The following is a 19,221-nucleotide window of genomic DNA, read 5'->3' on the forward strand; positions in this document are numbered from 1 at the left end:
CAATACTTGCCAGCTTGCAAATACAAATCCGGTGAGTCATCGCCGGACTGCGCTACAATGGATGATGCGCAAATGAAAACACACAATTTAAAGAAGAGTGGGATCGAAGAAAACAGAACGGCAAAAAAAGGTAACAGAAACGGTACTGAAAAAAACGCTACTGTCCGTTTTTTCACTTCCCTCTTAAACTGAACAGAAAACACTAACAAAATAAAAGAAAAAGAGAAAAAGAAACAATAACGGTTTAAATTCCCCTAAAGTGTACATTTCTTCAGAAGAGGAAATCCACCATTAGCATAGCTTGTAATTGAAATTAAGCAGAATCCGTATTATCTTGAGTTCTTAAATAGGTTCTAAGATTGCACTGGTTATACCAGACCTACGAATAAAACGAGGAACAAAAAAAAAGGATAAAACAAAAGACAAAAGTGAACTAGGTTAATCATCAACCACTGACTAAAAGGACAAAAAGTTTTTATTCACTAGCTGAATATGATCCTCCTTCGCTTTTGTCCTATTTCGTTCAATTCGTTCCTCGTTTTTTTCGCAAGTCATGTTTAGTTTTATTCAAGAACAATACATACCATTTGTCCTGTTGTCTGAGTTCGATTTTCTCCAGCTGTCTGCTGGATGGTCATTTCTCCGATAGCCTTGGCCTCTATTGTTTTGACGATTTCTTCTTTTAGGATCACTTTGCTCATTGGCAGATGACTCCATGATTCCCTGTAAAGGCAAATAGTTACAAAAAAAGACTAGTTAGATCTTGAATCATAATGCATTAATTAATAAAAACAGTTGAAAGCTGGTCACTCTTGGGGGACAATCTGCTAATATATCTGTTCAAAATACTACTGTGAGCACAAAGTGATTTTTAACGACACTTGCTTTTCAGCTCAAGTTTGGGCGAAAAACTGTCTCTTAAGGCAAAAATTCAGACATCTAGATGTTGACACTGGTTATGCCTGTCAGTAATACTTACGATTTTTAGCTTAAAGTAAAGTGGGTGGGTTGGGATCCTTCAATCGCTAGAACTTGATGCAAAATTTCTGTTTTAGCATCTTTCTTTTATATCCACAATAAAAAGAAGAAAGCAGACGGTTAAAACACTGATAAAGTTAAAGTCAATGTTTGTGTAATTTTGGCTTGGATTCAATAGATAAAACTAGGAAAACTCAATAGCCTATCGTTTGGGCTGACTGACTTTATGTAGGCTAGGCCTTTTTTAGGTCTAATTGGGATTAATAGCATTCATGCAGTATTTAAACATCCTTTTTGCCAGCTCATTTTTGAGTATAGCTGCATTCCATTTTAGTTTAATAGAGAAAAATTATTTTTGTCATTTTGGCATTCCTTTCAAACTATAAACCGATAAATTATAGGCCTATATAATATAAAAACACTTCTCAATATTATTACTCTTTGCATTAGTCCTCTACAATTCACAAAAAAACACAATCGTAAATGTTAAAACCTCAAGTCCAAAATGCAACAAGCATTGCTGTGCTTTCGCAGCATATTTACTGTATTTGCACAGGGATAATTAGGCTAAATTACCTAGTTTAAACGCTATATTTTAATATCTTTGTGCTGTGTGATCTTTTCTCTTCACCTTGGAATATCCCGTGGCCAATCCTCCTTGACATTCCTGATTAAATAAGCCATGGATAACTTAGAAACCACAAATCATTCTAATTGCCTCATACATTTCTGTTCTGCGAGCTGATGTTTGAGGCCCTGCAGCATTGTTGTAGAGATCATCAACTCTACTATATAAATTAAATAATAAAAAAAAACTAAAAGTAAGAAGCAACATTAAAACTTAAAACAAACAGAAATTATTACGTATACGAGAGGATTGCCCCCTCCTCAACACCTCGCTCTTCACGCTAAAGTTTTTTAGTACCTTTAAAGAAGTTTCTTATTGTTCTAAAATAACGACCCTTGTGTTTCAGGAGTGGATTAAAGAATTGGGACTAATGAAACTAAGAGAGGAAAGGAAAGAAATGAAAAATAAAATAAAAAAGGTGAGAAAACGAGGATTTTGTCATCCAGTGGCAAAACATGAAGACAAAGAACAAGCAAATATTTCGACAAGGACCTCTGCCAAGTTGTCCTCAGTGCTAAACAAAAGACAAAAAACAACAACAAAAATCTAACCTTTCGAAGTTTACCCAACAAAAAGAGAAATGACACTGAATAAAAGCCAGGCAGGAATCAATTAAAAAGGATTTACCAAGATGATTGAGCAAGAATTTTTTGTCTTGCAATAGTTTTAGCTTGTCTACAATTTCGGTTTTCATTAGATATACCAATAGCTTCTCTTAAATTAGACTGGGCAAAAATATTGATTAAGTCTTTTAGTATTAAATTGTTATAAATTGGGCTTAATGAAATTTCTCCTGTGTCTCTATTTATAGCCAAATTTCTGTTTACATATTTTTTTTATCTCAATTACCTTTTTAAAAGATTGCAGTAGGCCAATTACACTAGATATTAAAGTAGCCTCCTCGAAAAGAACCAGATGTGTAGGATTTTCAAAGATATGCAGGGCCAAGGTGGAATCAAAGTTCTCATTTTTATTTTCCAATCTCCAGAACTTATCTATTGAAATTTTGTGTTCATGCAAACATTCACCAAGTTGTTGATAGGTCCTACCAATGTAAAATTTCCCACATGAGCACGGGACTATGTAGACACCACTACCCAGTACAGGGTCAGTTTTATCTTTTCCTGAGTTCAAAAAATTTTCAACTTTTTGTTCAGTTTTGGAAGAAACAGACATATTATGTTTGTTTAAAATTTTTCCAAATTTATTGCTAAGTTTTGAGATGTATGGTAAAGTGGTGAAAGTTTTGTTCTCAATTGCCAGAATAACTGAATAAAGGGGGACGGGCTCCCTATTTTCTTGATTTATCTTTTTTAATTGTCTATCTATGATATTTTCAATGAGGTTTATAGTAGTAAGAGACCATATACTCCTACAGGAAGTCCATATTTGAAAGACAACTAGACTCAAGACAGAACTACAAGAGAAGGAATTTGACCTACTTTAAATAGAGAGGCGTTAGAATTCAATTGACAGATTAGTGACATATTACAGATTATTGACAGATTGAGTCTTCAGGAATTTGTCACATGATTCTGGCATAGACATTTCACATAGTTATTGCATGCACATAGAATGAGAGTATTTTTTTTAATTTCTGAAGAGAAAGGCTTGAACTATTAATTGCTTATCAACTAAGGGTAAATCTGAGGGAATGGTAACTCCATTAAGAGATACATATTATATTTATTTGAGGGATGTCTTGAGAATAATTATCTAAATTTCCAAAGAGAGTGTTTAAATTTTAATCACTTACAGAACAATCCTTAGAAACCAAGTAGTGATAGGGTTATAAATCCAAAATGACAAGGATATCACAAAGAAAAATTATTTAATTTCCGAATATATTTAACACGGAAATTTTAAATGTATAAGTGTGATCACTATAATACACAAGTACCAAGTGAGGAGTGCAGTTAACACAAAATATTGTGTAGTATTGGGAATATATATAAAGTCAAAATTAATAAAGCTGTATACATTTTAGACAATGATAAGATACCTCTTGAACATCCATATCCCAACCATCAAAGCCTCCAGCCACCAAGGACACCAATACCCCCCCTAACTTTTTGGCCCCTCCCCCCATTTTTTTATATTTTTTTTTAAGTTTAAAAGTTTTTTTAACTTTTTTTTAAACATGGATAAAAATTTACCTTTTTTTGCATGTCTTTAAAATGACATGAAATATACTTAAGCAAAAAAAAAAATCCCATTGAATATTTTCGAAATACAAAATGAGAAAGATATAGATATGAAAGTCGTAACTTTTACTATTAGAAAAATAGTGTTTGTAGTCGCACTTTTCTTTTACATAATTTTTTTTGGACTTGGAAAATTATTCTACCTTTTTTTAGCCTACAGGTCTTAAAATGAGATGAAAACGTATATTGAACCTTTAGGTGACACCCCAGTAAAAAGAGTGTATGACACAAAAGAAATAAGAACATTCACATTTAAAATACATCTGATTTTATTAATAATATTTGATTTTACGAAAAGTTGGGTTTTTAGTTTTCAGAAATAAGAACATACACGTTTAAAATATATCTGATTTTATTAATAATACTTGATTTTTTTTTTAAATAAAGTTGGGTTGCAGTTTTCAGAAATAAGAACATCCACATTTAAAATACATCTGATTTTATTAATAATATTTGATTTTATTTTTAATAAAGTTGGGTTTTAGTTTTCAGAAACAAGAACATCTACGTCTAAAATAAATTTGATTGTATGAATAGCATCTTATTTTTCAAGAAAGTTGGGTTTTAGTTCTCAGAAATAGGAACATCCACGTTTAAAATACATCTGATTTTATTACTAATATTGGATTTTTTTTAATAAAGTTGGGTTTTAGTTTTGAAAATACGAACATCCACGTTTAAAATACATATGATTTTATTCATAATCAATCTGATTTTATTAATAATATTTGATTTTTTAATAAAGCTGGGCTTTAGTTTTCAGAAAGAAGAGCATCAACGTTTAAAATACATCTGATTTTATTAATAATGTTTGGTTTTTTAACAATGTTGGGTTTTAGTTTCCAGAAAGAAGAATATCCACGTTTAAAATAAATCTGATTTTATTACTAATATTATATTTTTCAATAAAGTTGGGTTTTAGTTTTCAGAAATAAGAACATCCACATTTAAAATACATATGATTTTATTAATAATCAATCTGATTTTATTAATAATGTTTGACTTTTTAATAAAGCTGGGCTTTAGTTTTCAGAAATAAGAGCATCAACGTTTAAAATACATCAGATTTTATTAATAATGTTTGATTTTTTAACAAAGTTGGACTTTAGTTTTCAGAAATAAGAACATCCACGTTTAAAATACTAAGATCAAATATTATGAATAAAATCAGATGTATTTTAAACGTGGATGTTCTTATTTCTGAAAACTAAAGGCCAACTTTATTAAAAAATCAAATATTATTAATAAAATCAGATTTATTATAAAAGTGGATGCTCTTTTTTCTGAAAACTAAAGCCCAACTTTATATTAAAAAAAACAAATATTATTAGTAAAATCAGATGTATTTTAAACGTGAATGTTCTTATTTCTGAAAACTAAAATTTCAGAAATAAGAACATCCACGTTTAAAATACATTTGATTTTATTAATAATATTTCATTTTTTTTTAATCAAAAATCATTTATAAAATCAGATGCATTTTAAACCTGGATGTTCTTATTTCTAAAAACTAAAAACCAACTTTATTGATAAATTAAACATTATTAATAAAATCAGAAGTATTTTAAACATGGATGTTCTTATTTCTGAAAACTAAAACCCAACTTTATAAAAAAATCATATATTATTAATTAAATCAGATGTATTTAAAACATGGATGTTCCTATTTCTGAAAACTCAAACCCAACTTTACTAAAGTCAAATAATAAAATTGATTTACTATAATGAAATCACATATAATTAATGAAACCAAATGTAATTTAAGCGTGAGTGCTCTGATTTCATATATTAGTAACACAGCTTTATTTAAAAATCAAATATTATTACTGAAATACGACTAGTTTTAGGCGGTAACAATCCTATTACCGGTCAAAATAACCCAACTTTATTAAAAAATAAAATATTATTAAATTAATCAGATTGGTTATTAATAAAATCCGATGTATTTTAAATGTGAATGTTGTTATTTCTGAAAACTAAAACCCAACTTTATTAAAGCATCAAATTTTATTAATAAAATCAGAGGTATTTAAAACGCGGATGTTCTTATTTCTGAAAACTCAAATCCAACTTTATTAAAATAAATTAATAAAATTGATTTATTGTAATCAAATTAAATATCATTATTAAAATCAAAAGTATTTTTAACGTGGATGTTCTTATTTCTGAAAACTAAAACCCAACTTTTTTTTTAAATCCAATATTATTAATAAAATCAGATGTATATGAAATGTGGATGTTCTTATTTCTGAAAACAAAACCCAAATTTATTCAAAAATCAGACGTATTTTTAATGTGGATGTTCTTATTTCCAAAAACTAAAACCCGACTTTATTTTAAAAAATCAAATATTATTAATAAAATCAGATGTATTTTAAATGTGGATGTTCTTATTTCTGAAAACTAAAACCCTGCTTTATTAGAAAATCAAATATTATTAATAAAATCAGATGTATTTTGAACATGGATGTTCTTATTTCTGAACACTAAAACTCAACTTCATTAAAAAACAAATATTATTAATAAAATCAGATATATTTTAAACATGGATGTTCTTATTTCTGAAAACTAAAACCCAACTTTATTAAAATTAAATCAAATATTATTAATAAAATCAGATATATTTTAAACGTGAATGTTCTTTTTTCTGAAAACTAAAACCCAACTTTATTTAAAAAATCAAATATTATTAATAAAATCCTATGTATTTTAAATGTTGATGTTCTTATTTCTGAAAACTAAAAACCAACTTTATAAAAGAAAATCAAATATTGTTAATAAAATCAGATGTATTTTAAACGTGGATGTTCTTAATTCTGAAAACTAAAGCCCAACTTTATTTTAAAAAATCAAATATTATTAATAAAATCACATGTATTTTAAACGTGGATGTTCTTATTTGTGAAAACTAAAACCCAACTTTATTAAAAAATCAAATATTATTAATAGTATCAAATGTACTTTAAACATGGATGTTCTTATTTCTTTTGTAAAATACACTATTTTTACTAGGGTGTCACCTAAAGGTTCAATATACGTTTTCATCTCATTTTAAGACCTGTAGGCTAAAAAAAGGTTGAAAAATATTCCAAGTCCAAAACAAATTCTGTCAGAAAAATAGTACGACTACAAACACTATTTTTCTATTAGTAAAAGTTATAACTAACATCCATCATTCTCATTATGTATTCCGAAAACAATAAATGTGATTTTTTTTTAAAGTATATTTCATGTCATTTTAAGACATGTAAAAAAAAGTTGAAAACTATTCCCATGTTAAAAAAATATATAAAAAATAAAAGTAAAAAAAATTAATTAAACTTCAAAAAAAGTATAAAAGAATGGGGTGAGGGGCAAAAAAGTTGGGGTGAGGGGGTATGGGGGTCCTTGGAGGTTAGAGTCCTTGGTGGCTGGGGTCCTTGGTTGTTGGGGTCCTAGATGGTTGAGATATGGATGTTCAAGGGGTGCCATATCATTGTCTAGAATGTATATGGCTTTATTCATTTTGACTTTATGTATATTCCTAATACTACACAATATTCTATATTAACTGCATTCCTAACTTGGTCTTGCATTCCTTGTCATTTTGGATTTATAACCCTATCAATACTTGATTTCTAAGGATTGTTCTGTAAGTGATTAAAATTTCATCCCTTTATCTTTGGAAATTTAAATAATTATTCTCAAGACATCTCTTCAAAATAAAAAATCCCCTCCCAAAACGGAAAAATCCTCTAGACAGTTCAATCCCTGTAAAGACTTATCCTGGACAATTATCCTTAACATCTCCATATGTAAAATTGTCCCAGAGGCTGTGGGGGGTCATTTTATCTCTAAAAGCATAGCCTAGTTATTGGACCTTTCAACTATGTTGAAAAAACAGGCAATTTTGAGGAAAAGGAGACTTGGAAGAGGGACTAGTTACCCTCCAACCTTTTTGGTCACTTAAAAAGGGAACTAAAGCTTTTAATTTCCTTTTGAATGAGGTTTCTTCCAATGTTCTAGGACCACTGGTTCAATAAAATCACCCCTTGGGGAAAAAACAAATAAAAACAAAACAAATCAACACGCATTTGTGATCTTTCTTCTTTCAAAAAAAAATTACAAAACTCAAGTTTTTTGTAGATAGGAGCTTGAAACCTCTACAGTAGGGATCTCTGATGTGCTGAATCAGATGGTGTGATTTTCATTAAGATTCTTTGACTTTAAGGGTTGTTTTCTACTTTTTTTTGAAAATCAGGTAAACTTTCTCTGGCTTGTAGCCTTTGATAGGTAACACTAAAATTAATGAATCTTACAGATTTGGAATCAACATAATAAGCCTGATTCTTATATCTATTGATATCAAAATTCCTTTTTTTTTTGTTTTGGCTACTATTGAGCCACATAGCTCCTACTTATAGTTTGTTACAACAAACTATTTGATTGGGTGAGTGATCAGTTAGTACACCCTGATTTCAAGCTTCCAATGGTGCCAACAGATATTAATTCTTCAAATAAGCTCTTCCATGGTATGAAAGAAGAATTTGGGAAAAAAACAACTAAGTTAGAACGCTAAGTTGTTTAGAACAACTTAGAGCTGAGACTGTCTCATGGGCATGGGTTTGGGATGCAGGTCAGTGGTGTGACTCTGTAGGCTTAGCCAGAGTCAACCCAGATCTAAAAGGTTATAAAGATATAAGGTTATAAAGATATGCAAATACATTCCCTAAATTTTGAAAAAAAAACATTGATATTGCTTAAAATTCTACTCAAATAACAGGAATTCTATTTTCAGAACCAAAGCTAGAGAAAAAGAAACAGATCACTGAAAACTAAGGTAAAATGTTGTTTTGTCAAAATTTCAATAGGTAATAGACCTGACATGTAAGCAAATTTCAGGACCCTTTAGAGGGAGAAGGAGTGAAGGTAGGTACTTCAAAATATCTTCCCATGGCATACTTTAGCCTGTAGACCCATCACTGAAAGCTTCTTTTTCCTAACAGAACCCCTTACCAAGATAGCCAAAAGTAGCTAAAGCAGAATTTTACTGTTTGGACCTTAAGGGTCTATTGCTGTCATCCTTACTTACTTACTGGCTTAATGTTGAAGATTTTTTTAGAGACAATATAACTATGGGACAGAGGAACATTATGTGAATGAAATCCCCTCATTCTAGTCTAGTGCTAAAGTGTTGGCAGTTTGAGCCTTTTCCAGCCTGGAGGAAGCTTCTTATGGCCTTTGACAAATTGATAGCTCCTCTTTCAAGACTCTCTAGTAACTTATAGTCTCATGATTTATACAGAATTGACCCAAAACTAACATTAAAGCAAGTTATGGTTTCCTGAAGCAAAGTTTTTAGGCATAGAAGGATAGCTGAGGAAGCATTAGACCTAAATAGCCTAGTAAATAGATAAGCTATGCTATTTGGAGTTAATGCAAAATTGCTAAGATAACATTTAAATGCACATAAGTAGGCACAGTAGATGACATCATTACACAGTTCATTTGGTAAATTTTTCATTGTTCATATTATTGACTTATAATTAAAGTAAACATACCACTCAATACCTTTTTTTATGCTCTTTCCAAATATAATAATCATTTTTGTCATAAATTAATTTCACCTCCACCTCTATATATACCAATTCAGGGTATATATTTGCAAATTAGGTGGGATGGGGGTAAATTTTATTTCTGATGTAAATGAGAGGTTAGTTTAAACCCCCCCCCCCTAATATGCAAATATATACCCTGAATTGGTATATATAGGGGTGGGGTAAAATTCCTTTCTGACAAAAAGGATTATTATATTTGGAAAGAGCATAAAAAAGGCATCATGTGGCAAGTTTACTTTATTCATAAGTCAATAATATGAACAACAAAAAATTTACCGTTCATTTACAGGGTTGCCAACTTTTTGGTCCATAAATATGTCCCTTGAGTATCCAAAATTATGTCATTTTTAGCCAAAATATGTCCATATTACGTTTTAAATATGTCCATCTTGAAATCTCAGAACCTAGAGGTTATTTTTCTTATCAATTGGAATATTGACCAAAAGACGCTTTGGAAACATCTTTCAAAGCGGCTAGTCAACATCAAATATATTGAAAACAAAAAAAAACATTTAATACCAGCACAAAACTCACAAAAACAAGTAAACACTAAAAATAATTTATGGGAGCTTAAGATTAGTCTTCTAGCAAGAATTCATCTCGAAAATTATGTTCAGCATGGTTCATTTACAGGGTTGCCAACTTTTTGGTCCATAAATATGTCCCTTGAGTATCCAAAATTATGTCATTTTTAGCCAAAATATGTCCATATTCCGTCTTAAATATGTCCATCTTGAAATCTCAGAACCTAGAGGTTATTTTTCTTATCAATTGGAATATTGACCAAAAGACGCTTTGGAAACATCTTTCAAAGCGGCTAGTCAACATCAAATATATTGAAAACAAAAAAAAACATTTAATACCAGCACAAAACTCACAAAAACAAGTAAACACTAAAAATAATTTATGGGAGCTTAAGATTAGTCTTCTAGCAAGAATTCATCTCGAAAATTATGTTCAGCATGAGAGTCAGCTTTATTTCTTCCTTTGCTAGCTATTTGCCAATTGGAGTATTTCTTGCACATTTAAAAATGTATAATCCAGGATTCCAGCAATGTTCCAGAATGCCAAATTAGTTGCTTGACATGCATTAAACAACTAGTCATTTGCATTAGAAGACCATTCTGTAATTTGGTTTTGATGTTACCAAGTATTGTAAACTTTCTCTCAGCAGCTGCTGAAGAGTGTGGCAGGCCACATAACATTAGCATAAAATCACAAAGATCCTTGTATTTTTTTTTTATCCTTGGCATCCTTACATTTTCTTAGGGCAGACCAGAAAACTGATGTATTTGCTTGTTCAGAACGAAAATTAAAAGTTCTAGTGCCCTTTTTCAGTGACCAAAAAGAATGGAGGGCAGCTAAGCCCCCTCCCCGCTCATTTTTTCCCAAAGTCACCGAATCATAATTTTTAGATAGCCATTTTGTTCAGCATGTTCAAAAAATACAATAACTATGTCTTTGAGGATGACCCCCACAATCTCTGGGAAACAGTCTGCAAGTTATGAACTATGTCCAATATTTACATATAATATTGGTTATTGGGAAGTATACAAAAGTTTTCAGGGCAAATTTTTTCTGGTAGTTGGGGGGGGGAGGTCAGGTTTTATGTGGGAGGATCTTCCCAGGGATGAAGGGACACTGCTATGAAGGGGTTGCTGGATTTCCTAGCATTATTTAAAAAAACAATAAGAAATAAAATAAAAAAACTATTTTTTCAACTGAAAGTAAGGAGCAACACCAAAACTTAAAACAAACAGAAATTAATACGTACATGATTGGGTTTGCCCCTTAGTCAATACCTCGCTCTTTGCACTAAAATTTTCTTTTTAGTTTCATCAGAGCTATTTATTCTAATTAACGGCATTTGTGATTAAGGGGCCATTCTTAGAAAACTGGAAGAAAATTTGAACTTTGGCATAAAAAGTGAGGTATTGACTAGGGGTTACATAAGTTAATTTGTAAGTTACATCAGATCAAAAGTACACAAAAGCCATTTACCAAAAAAGTAAAATTAATATGCAAATTTTGGTATGATTATTCATGTATGGTGAGCCAACATCAAAGCTGCATTAACTCAAAAACGTTCATGAAATTAAATAAAAAAAACAAGTTTTTTTTTAACTGAAAGTAAGGAGTGATATTAAAACTTAAAATGAACAGAAATTATTCCGTATATAAAAAGGGCTGTCCCCTCCTCAAATATATATATATATATATATATATATATATATATATATATATATATATATATATATATATATATATATTTGTATTGGAAATGAATTTCAGCCCCCCCCCCTATATATGCCAATTCAGGGTTAGGTATAGCCTATATAGGGGGGGGGGGGGGGCTGAAATTCATTTACGTTAGAAATACTTATTATATTTGTAATGAGCATAAAAAAAGGCATCAAGATATGCCCTTTGGACATAAAATATGTCCAGTTGGCAACCCTGTTCATTTACCTGGAATCTAGGTTCGTGGAGATGCAGTAGGCTCTACCTTAAATAAATTAGCAAAGCTAGGCTAAACTTACTTGGGAACCTGTGAAGCACTATAGTTGAATAATATGGAACTGAAAACTAAACTTAATTTTATGCTGACTGAACAAGGCTTTTTTTATCTGTTTGTCCTATTTCATCACTAAAATACAGATTACTTTGTTCTTATCACATATCTATACAACTCATGCAGTCCAGTGTTACCAACACATCAAAACAAAATGTACCACAAATTGTATGAAAAATGTACCAAAGACAAAAAAATTGTACCATATCCAAAATTTTTTGCCGCGTGTTACGCAACGCGTAACACGCGGATCGTCGGTGACGTAACGTACTATCTATGAAAATTCACTTTCTCTCTCCATTTCTTTGTTTTTCTTTCTCTTCTAATACAGTACATTACTCCTGACAGTACGAAATTGTTCGGAGTAACATATATTATTACAGAAACATTTTACTACAGGCCAACAAAAGTCGTTTCGGCCATTTAAAGCACCGCTTGAAATTGATCCCAAATGACGATTTTAATACAAATCAGGGGCTAAAATTGCCCCTGATAAAAGTAAAGGTTTTATCCTTGTATGGTATACCAGACAAATACATTAAAGTCATTAGTGCTATGTACGAGAATAACACTGCTGCGGTTAAGGTAGGGAATGAGGTTGGCAGCTGGTTTTGTATTAAATCAGGAGTTAAGCTGGGATCTGTTCTGTCCCCCTTTATATGGATTATTTCGATGGACTTTGTCTTAAGGAGCACAGGAAGGGCAATGGGAGATCACGGAATCGAATGGGGAGGAAAAATTCTCCTAGACTTTCCATATCCTGGAGACATTTTGATGTTAAATTCTGAAATTTTGTCGATCCTCTTGAAAAGAGTTTATCTGTAAAACAATGAATTTTATTCTCTGTTTTTTAAACATGAGTTTTTTTACGATTTATCCAACAGGCTTCAATAAAAACCTCACACTGTCTTTTTGTCATCAATGCTGGTCTTCAAAATTCAGAAATTTCACAAATACAAGTACCAAAGAAGAACTTCACTGGTCATGAGATAAAATTATTTTTTAATTACATTATCAAATAGTTTGTGGTAACAAGCTGTAGGTAAGGTGCGAACCGGCTCAATAGCAACCGAATCTCTAAAAAACGGGATTTCTGTACAATAGACATATCACAAGAATTGCCTTTTTATGCTGATTTCAAATATATAAATTTCAATAAGTTTAGTTTTACCCATCAAAGGTTACGAGCCGGAGAAAATTTTCCTGATTTTTGAAAAAAGGGAGAAATGCCCCCAAAAGTCAAGTGATCTTAATGAAAATCACACCATCAGATTCAGCGTATCAGAGAACCCCATTGATAAGGTTTCAAGCTTCTATCTGCAAAGAGGTGAAATTTTGTATTTGTTGCCAGAAGAAAGACCACAGATGCGTGTTTATTATTTTTTTCCCCAGGGGTGATCGTATCGACCCAGTGATCCTAGAATATCGAGAAAAAGCTAATTCAAACGAAAATTAAAAGTTCTAGTGCCCTTTTTAAGTCACAAAATATTACAGGGCAGATAGGCCCCTCCCACGCACCTTTTTTCCAAAATCTTCTGATCAAAATTTTGAGATAGGCATTTTTTTCCTCATATTTGAAAGGCCCAATAAACATGCGTTCGGGTATAACTTGACCCCCCCCTCCACCACCCCAGGGGATAGGTCTTTAGATTATGAATTTGCCCATTGTTTGGGCATAGTGTTTGTTATTGAGATGTATGCATACATTATTGGGTGGAGTGGGACACATTTTCTGTTGGGAGGTTTTCCAAGGGAAAATTTTCCATGGAGAGGAAAGTTTCCAGGGAGTGAAATTTTCAGGGGATATTATGCACTGGGGAAATTTGCCAGAAATCTTATACAAAGTTTTTTTTTATGTCTTGCTTTCTCTTTTCCGTCTCAATTTTATGCGCGGAGTGGTTAAGAGTAATTGTCCGGGGTAAATTTTCACCTGGATCGAGTTGTCTAGAAAATATTTTCGTGGGAAGCGGGTTTCTTCATGAAGGTGGGGCCAGATTTCCTGGCATTATTTAAAAACGATCAGAAATTAAAAAAAAAGTATTTTCAACTGAAAGTATGGAGCAATATCACAACTTAAAAAAGACAGAAATTATTAAGTATATAAAGGGGGTTACCCCCTCCTCAACACCTCGCTCTTTATACTAAAGTATGAATTTTGTCCCAATTCTATGAGAATGACTCCCGAAAGACAAGGGTCGTTTAATTAGAACAATAGGCTAAGACGCTTTTTTAAGAGTACTATAAAACTTGAGCGTAGATAGCAAGGTGATGAGGAGGGGGCACCCTTTATATACGTAATAATTTCTGTTCTTTTCAAGTTTTAAATAAGTAAAATGAATCATTTTATGAAATTCTGAAACAAAAGACAACTTTTACTGCTTTCAAAGTTTGGTAACTACAAGTTTTTTGCATATTATGAAGTGATCACTGTTTCTTAACACGTTTTCTTCTCAATAACCCCAATTTTTGGCTCATATATATATATATATATATATATATATATATATATATATATATATATATATATATATATATATATATATATATATATATATATAATATATATATATCCAACCACCCAAGGTGAATCTCCTCAGTTTGAAAATTTTTATTACGGAAAAAGGAGCCTGCTGAGAGAAATTAAAAGTACCAATAAATTTAAAATAAGGCGATCTAGCTCAACTATATATATATATATATATATATATATATATATATATATATATATATATATATATTATATATATATATATATATATATATATATATATATATATATATATATATATATATATATATATATATATATATATATATATATATATATATATATATATATATATATATATATATATATATATATATATATATATATATATATATATATATATATATATATATTATTATTATTTTCTTCATATTTTATTTATATTTTTTCATTTATGTGACTTAACCTGTCACCGCTACATTCTGTTGGTGTTTCAAATTTCAGTTGGATTTTTTGTTGTTGAAATTTATGATTTCGAATATTGTTTTAGTGTTGTGTAGTAGTTTACATTGTCACTGTTACATTCTGTTGATGTTTAAAATTTCGGTTTGGAATTTTTTCGTTGAAATTTAAGACTTTTTCATTGTTGTAGTGTGTGGTTTACTTTGTCATTCTTACATTCTGTTGATGTTTCAAAGTTAATTTGGAATTTTTCATTGAAATGTAAGACTTGGAATATTTTTATAGTGTTGTGTTGTGGTTTACCTTATCTTTGTTACATTCTGTGCATGTTTCAAAGCTCATTTTGGAATTTTTTCGTTGAAATTTAAGACTTGGAATATTTTTATAGTGTTATATCGTGGATTGTCTTGGCACTTTTATTTCTGCTGATGTTTCAAAGTTCATTTTGGATTTTTTTTTTCATTGAGATGCATCACTTGGAACATTTTTATAGTGTTGTGTTGTGGTTTATCTTGTCAGTTTTACTTTTTGATGATGTTTTTAATTCCATTTTGGATTTTTTTTATTGAAATGTAAGACATGGAATATGTTTTGTAGTGTAGTGTCGTGGTTTACCATGACATATGTAATTTTTTACATTCTGTTCATTTTTCAAAGTTCATTTTGGATTTTTTTTTCGTTGAAATAAAATACTTGGAATATTTTTATAGTGTTGTGTTGCGGTTTAATTGGTCACTTTAATATTCTGATGATGTTTCAAAGTTCATTTTGGAGTTTTTCATTGAAATATAAGAATTGCAATTTTTTGTAGTGTTTTCTAATGGTTTAGCTTGTCAGTGCTACATTCTATTGATGTTTCAAAGTTAATTTCAGACTTTTTTGTCATTGAAATGTAAGACATGGAATATTTTTGTAGTGTTGTATCGTGGTTTACCATGACACTTTTACATTCTGTTGATGTTTCAAAGTTTAATTTGGAATTTTTTACATTTAAATATAGGACTTTTACATTCTGTTGATGTTTCAAAGTTCATTTAGGAATTTTTTCCATGAAATGCAAGACTCAGAATATTTTTGTAATGATATGTTGTCGTTTTCCTTGCCCATTTTGCATTCTCTTGACGTTTCAAAGTTCAGTTTGGAATTTTTTTTGTTGAAATGTATGACATCAAATATTTTTTATAGTGATGTGTCGGGGTTTCCTTTGTCATTGTTACATTCTGTTGATGTTTGAAAGTTCATTTGGAATATTTTCATTGAAATGTAGGACTTGGAATATTTTTGTAGGGATATGCCATGGCGTACCATGTCACTGCTACATTCTGTTGATGTTTCAAAGTTCATTTGGGAAATTTTTTCTTGAAATGTAAGACTTGGAATGTTTTTGTAATGATATGTCGTGGTTTCCCTTGTCAATGTTACAATCTGTTGATGTTTCAAAGTTCAGTCTGGAATTTTTTCGTTGAAATGTAAGACTGAATATTTTTGTAGTGATGTGTCGTTGTTTCCCTTGTCACTGTAACATTTTGTTGATTTTTCAAAGTTCAGTTTGGAATTTTTTCACTGAAATGTAGGAATTGGAATAGTTTAACTGTGTTGTATCGTGGTTTACCTTGTCATTATTACATTCTGGGTATGTTTCAGAGTTCATTTTGAATTTTGTTCGTTGAAATGTAAGACTAAGAATATTTTTTTAGTGTTGTATTCTTGTTTACCTTGTCATTGTTACATTCTGTTCATGTTTCAAACTTCATTTTGGAATTTTGTCCTTGAACTTTAAGACTTGGAATGTTTTTTAGTGATGTGTCACGATTTACCTTGTCATTGTTACATCCTGTTGATGCTTCAAATTACATTTGGACTCTTTATCGTTGAAATGCAAGACTTGGAATATTTTTATAGTGTTGCGTCATGGTTTACCATGACACTGTTACATTCTGTTGATGTGTCAAAGCTCATTTGCTATTTTTCTTTGAATTGTAAGACTTTGAATATTTTTGTAGTGTCGTGGTTGACCTTGTCAATGTTACATTCTGTTGATATTTCAAAGTTCATTTTGGATTTTTTTTTCAATGAAATGTAAGAATTAGAACATTTTTGTAGTGATATGTCGTGGTTTTCCTTGTCATTATTACATTCTGTTTATGTTTCAAAGTTCATTTTTGATTTTTTTATTCATTGAAATATAAGACTTTGAATATTTTTATAGTGTTTTGTTGTGGTCTACCATTTCATTTTTATTTTTGTAGTGTTATGTAGTGGTTAATTTTGTCACTTATACATTCTGCTGATGTTTGAAAGTTCATTTTGGAATGTTTTCTTTGAAACATAAGACATGGGATATTTTTTATAGTGTTGTATCGTGGTTCACCTTGTCATTGTTACATTCTGTTCATGTTTCAAAGTTCATTTTGGAGATTTTTTTCGTTGAAATGGAGGACTTGGAATCTTTTTAAAGTGTTATATCGTAGTTTACTTTGTCACTTTTACATTCTGCCGATGTTTCAATGCTCATTAAAAAAATTTTTTTTCATTGAAATATAAGACTTGGAATATTTTTTGTAGTATTGTGTAGTTGTCACAGTTACATTGTTTAACTTGTCACAGTTACATTTTGTTGATGTTTCAAAGTTCATTTGGAATTTCTTTTCCATTGTAATGTAAGACATGGAATATTTTTGTAGTGTTGTGTCGTGGTATACCATGAAACTTGTCATTTTTACATTCTGTTCATATTTCAAAGTTCATTTTGGATTTTTTTTTCGTTTAAATGTAAGACTTGGAATATTTTTATAGTGTTGTGTCGTGGTTTGACTTGTCACTTTTACATTGTGCTGATGTCTTAAAGTGCATTTTGGAATTTTTTCGTTGACATATAGGACTTGGAATATTTTTCTAGTGATATACCGTGGCTTACATTGTCACTGTTACATTCTGTTGATGTTTCCAAGTTCATTTAGGAATTTTTTCCTTGAAATGTAAGACTTGGAGTATTTTTGTAATGATGTGTCGTGGTTTCCCTTTGCAATGTTACATTCTGTTGATGTTTCAAAGTTCGGTTTTGAATTTTTCGTTGAAATGTAAGACTTGGAATATTTTTTATATTGTTGTGTTGTGGTTTACCGTGTCATCGTTACATTCTGTTGATGTTTCGAAGTTCATTTTGGAATTTGTTCGTTGAAATGTAAGACTTGGAATATTTTTGTAATGTTGTATAATGGTTTACATTGTCACTGTTACATTCTATTGATATTTCAAAGTTCATGTTGGAATATTTTTTGAAATGTAAGACTTGAATATTTTTGTAGTGTTGTCTCGTGGTTTACCTTGTCATTTTTAAATTCTGTTCATGTTTCAAAGTTCATTTTGGATTATTTTCGTTGAAATGTAAGACTTGGAATATTTTTTTTAGTGTTGTGTCGTGGTTGACATTGACACTCTTACATTCTGTTGATGTTTCAATCAGTTTGGAATTTTTTCGTCGAAATGTAAGACTTGAGAATAATTTTATAGTGTTGTGTTATGGTTTACCTTGTCATTGTTACATTTTGTTCATGTTTCAAAGTTCATTTTGGAACTTTTTTCTTGAAATGTAAGACTAGGAACATTTTTGAACTTTTGTTTTGTTGTTTACCTTGTCATTTATACATTCTGCTAATATTTCAAAGCTCATTTTGGAATTTTTTCGTTGGAATGTAAGACTTGGTGTATTTTTAGTGTTGTATCGGTTTACATTCTCATTGTTACATTCTGTTCATGTTTCAAAGTTTATTTTGGAATTTTATCATTGAAATGTAAAACTTGGAATATTTTGTAGTTTCGTGTCGTGGTTTACCTTGTCACTTTTTACATTCTGCTGATGTTTCAAAGTTCATTTGGATATTTTATTATTGAAATGTAAGACAATTTTTGTAGTTTAGTGTCGTAGTTTACCTTGTCAATGTTACATTTTGTTCATTTTCAAAGTTCATTTTGGAATTTTTTCGTTGAAATATAAGACGTGGAATATTTTTGTAGTGTTTTGTCATGGTTTAGGTTACCATGTTAAGGTACCATGTTAGGTTAGGTTGCCATGGGCGGCTTACATTGAAACATCAAAACCATACTGTTATCCGACATGCTGAATCTGAAGGTGTAATTTTCATGGAAATTCTATGATTTTTTTTAGGTTAGCTTACGCTAGGTTAAGTGGCCCACTTCTTTTGCCTTAATCACCTCAAAGTGTTTAAGGGCGCTTCTCTTTAATCTAGCTGCAACTCATTGCTCTTTGATCTTATCGTTAAACGACTCAG

At 30.4% G+C, this 19,221-nt stretch overlaps 1 protein-coding gene across 5 annotated transcripts in view; it reads right to left on the reverse strand.

Moving 5' to 3' along the window:
* Nucleotides 1–12,068, reverse strand: part of LOC148955629 (NFX1-type zinc finger-containing protein 1-like) — a 73,173-nt gene extending 61,105 nt beyond the window's left edge. For 2 of the 5 annotated variants that reach the window (XM_089108282.1, XM_089108279.1), the window contains exons 1-2: nt 11,948–12,068; nt 585–723 (exon numbers count right to left, since the gene is read on the reverse strand). In XM_089108282.1, the coding sequence (XP_088964408.1) occupies nt 585–717 (133 nt within the window). In that variant the 5' untranslated portion in view covers nt 718–723; nt 11,948–12,068. Of the gene's footprint in view, nt 1–584; nt 724–9,246; nt 9,389–11,947 lie in introns of those variants that run through there. The other 3 variants (XM_089108281.1, XM_089108280.1, XM_089108278.1) reach the window with 2 other exon arrangements.
* Nucleotides 12,069–19,221: the final 7,153 nt, after the last annotated feature.

This window comes from Artemia sp. Qi Xiang Cuo, chromosome 2, assembly GCF_049724085.1.
Source record: "Artemia sp. Qi Xiang Cuo chromosome 2, ASM4972408v1, whole genome shotgun sequence".
NCBI classification, from domain to species: domain Eukaryota; kingdom Metazoa; phylum Arthropoda; class Branchiopoda; order Anostraca; family Artemiidae; genus Artemia; species Artemia sp. Qi Xiang Cuo.